Source organism: Perkinsus marinus, assembly GCF_000006405.1.
Source record: "Perkinsus marinus ATCC 50983 genomic scaffold scf_1104296932546, whole genome shotgun sequence".
Classification (NCBI taxonomy): domain Eukaryota; phylum Perkinsozoa; order Perkinsida; family Perkinsidae; genus Perkinsus; species Perkinsus marinus.
In genome coordinates this window covers 9,092-11,565 of record NW_003215385.1, presented here as the reverse complement: position 1 = coordinate 11,565, position 2,474 = coordinate 9,092, and the positions used below count along the sequence as shown (strand labels likewise).

At 56.1% G+C, this 2,474-nt stretch overlaps 2 protein-coding genes across 2 annotated transcripts in view; both read right to left on the bottom strand.

The window, feature by feature from the left end:
* Positions 1–199: 199 nt before the first annotated feature.
* Positions 200–1,018, bottom strand: Pmar_PMAR005756 (hypothetical protein; the record flags this gene model as incomplete). Its single annotated transcript, XM_002785393.1, has 3 exons — positions 200–227; positions 264–381; positions 433–1,018. 3 exons carry the CDS (start codon positions 1,016–1,018, stop codon positions 200–202), a joined length of 732 nt encoding a protein of 243 aa, XP_002785439.1.
* Positions 1,019–1,515: 497 nt separating this feature from the next.
* Positions 1,516–2,474, bottom strand: part of Pmar_PMAR005755 (serine-threonine protein kinase, plant-type, putative) — a gene marked incomplete at both ends in the record, with an annotated part of 1,440 nt that continues 481 nt past the window's right edge. The window contains 3 exons of the mRNA XM_002785392.1: positions 1,516–1,841; positions 1,891–2,321; positions 2,364–2,410. Of these exons, the coding sequence (XP_002785438.1) occupies positions 1,516–1,841; positions 1,891–2,321; positions 2,364–2,410 (804 nt within the window). The remainder of the gene's footprint in view (positions 1,842–1,890; positions 2,322–2,363; positions 2,411–2,474) is intronic.

Genomic DNA, 2,474 nt, shown 5'->3' with positions numbered 1-2,474 from the left:
GCTACTGGTGGTCGCAATGGCCGTGCAGGCGCAACAGGCTTGAACGGCTGGAACTTCTCATCGAGATCCTCATCCTCAGGGCAGCTGAAGGCGCTCACAGACAGTCTTCCTCGCCCCCCGCCCTCACGCGACGTTGAAGAAGACATGCCGCCTTCCTGGGCTGTGGTGGCTGGAGACCCTTCTGGAGTAATTGTGGGTGTTAAAAGGCGTGCAGAGAGTGGCCGCACCTGAACACAGAGCAGCATGGCAGCGAGGGGGCCCACACAAGACGGCCTACTGCGCTCGCAGGCGGGTTAATGCAGTCAATAAAAAGGAATCTTATAAGTCCAGCTATCGCCAACTCATCACCATGATAGACCTCAACCTCAGCATCATTCTGACCTGACCGACACCACCACTGCCACCAACAAGCCTTCTAGGTTGTGGACTCACTCAAGAAGTGCTTCTTTGGCTTCTCTCCTCCTCCTCCTCCTCCACCCTCAATCAATGTTATTCCGTTACAAGATAGGCACTTCAACTTGAAGGCATAAAGCCTGGCATCCCCCTCGGTAGGCCCTTGAGGATCTCTCCTTATGGGCCTTATCTCAAAGTGTTCCCTCGACACAGCATTGTACTCCCCTTTCAACAACTGCCATAACAGCTGAGGCTGTCTACTCCTCCCCACCAACAGAGGCACATCCGTAGACCGATGCTCAATCTCCATACCACTACCACCGCAGTCGCCTCCCCCTTCATCACTTCGAATCTCCAGCACGCACACACAAGGCTGTTGTTGCTCCTCTTTACCTCCCAGGTTGGCATCCTCCCGACTACGACACACCGGCTCCAACTGAGAGGCCGCCAAAGGAGTGCTAACAACGCCCTGCTGCTGCTGGGGGGCCGAAGCTGAAGCCGGGAAAGACGCCAAAAGGCCCATCCGTCCCAACCACGACTGGGCGAGGTCCACCCGGAAGGCCAAGAAGGGCGTGGGCTCCTCAGATAACGACGACGACACCGCCGAGCGGCCTTCCTCCAGCATCGCAGTGTGCACAGCGACAAAGCTAATAGTGTCGCCATCTTTCAGCGGACCGAACCTCTCCCCCTTGGTCAGCAGTCGCGTTTCATTTATGAATACCGAATTCACGGAGAGATTCGTAACGAAAACGCCTATGGCATCTCCTATCCCCTCAAAAGTGAATTCGAGGTGTTCTCGAGAAATCGTGGTCCGGAGGGTCGGAGACCGGACCAAGGAGTCGAACAAGGCCACCTGATGGTTCCTGCCAAGCCGTAAGGGTGGATACCTGCCGATGATAATCAATACCACAACTCACCGTCATCACGATGCATTACTGTGCTACGAGGCGACTCTGTCTCGGACAGCCCTCAGCCAGCAGCTCCGTGGTAAGGTGACACTGATGATCCCAGTGCATGAGCACAGGCTTATTGGGAGAAACTGTTGGGGCGGGGGCAGGAGTAGAGACGGACGAAGCCGATGACGAGGGGGGCCCGCTGTTGTCAACTCCCTACCATAGCAGATCATCCTTCTCCTCCACCACCAACGACTGCTACTATTACCTCGGGAGTATCCCACAGTATGCAGGTGAGCGTCATCAGTGTGGCCACATTCTCCTGGGCTTTCCCTGGCACCTCGACGACCTTGTTATCGTGAGCAGTGCTGACGGAGCTTCCAGTATTATGTATGGGAGGTCCTAAAGCGGTGCTCAGAGACGCTCCCCGTGGTGGAGGGGGAGGGGACAGCCGACTGGCTTGTTGTTGCTGCTGTTGCTGCTGATCCCCTTGGGTTGAAGAAGCGTTGGAGAGGGGCCGGAAGGGCTGGGGGACTGGCGTGCTCGGCGAGAGGACTGAGGGACACACCATGGGGAGGGACACTGGACACAAGGAGGCCACTACCCGATAGATGCTGCTTAGGGGGTAAGAATAGCCCAGGTTGGATAGAAAAGCCAGTGAAGGGTCCAGTACTGCTGCCACCTAGCATCACCGAGGGGGACGGCTGTGGTGTTCCCCCCTCCGCTGTCACCAACATAGTCCTCAACGACTTCACCACTTGAACGAACGTAGGACGGTTCTGCTCATTCATAGAGGCACAGTTGAGTGCCAGCTCAGCCAGCTGCTTAGATACAGCAGGAGGGTAGCCGGCCCGAGGATCGACCATGGCCAAACACCTCATGAGGTCACCGTTAAGATGATTAACCAAGTATAGTATTTCCCCGGGCTTTGGACCAGGACAGGCCGGAGGGGCGTTGAGGAGGAGTTCTAGGAGTACCATACCAAAGGAGTACACCTCCGATGCCTCTGTCACGACACCACGCTGGATATAGTACCTACAAACCATGTTGAGAGTCGCAGTAGTGATAGACTACTACGGGCAGGCGTAGCCGATGGTCCCGCTGGCCTGCTTCACTTTATGAGACTGACTGTGGCTCAGACAAGCCAACCAAAGTCGGCCATTTTGGCTGTCGAGTTGCGATCTAGTA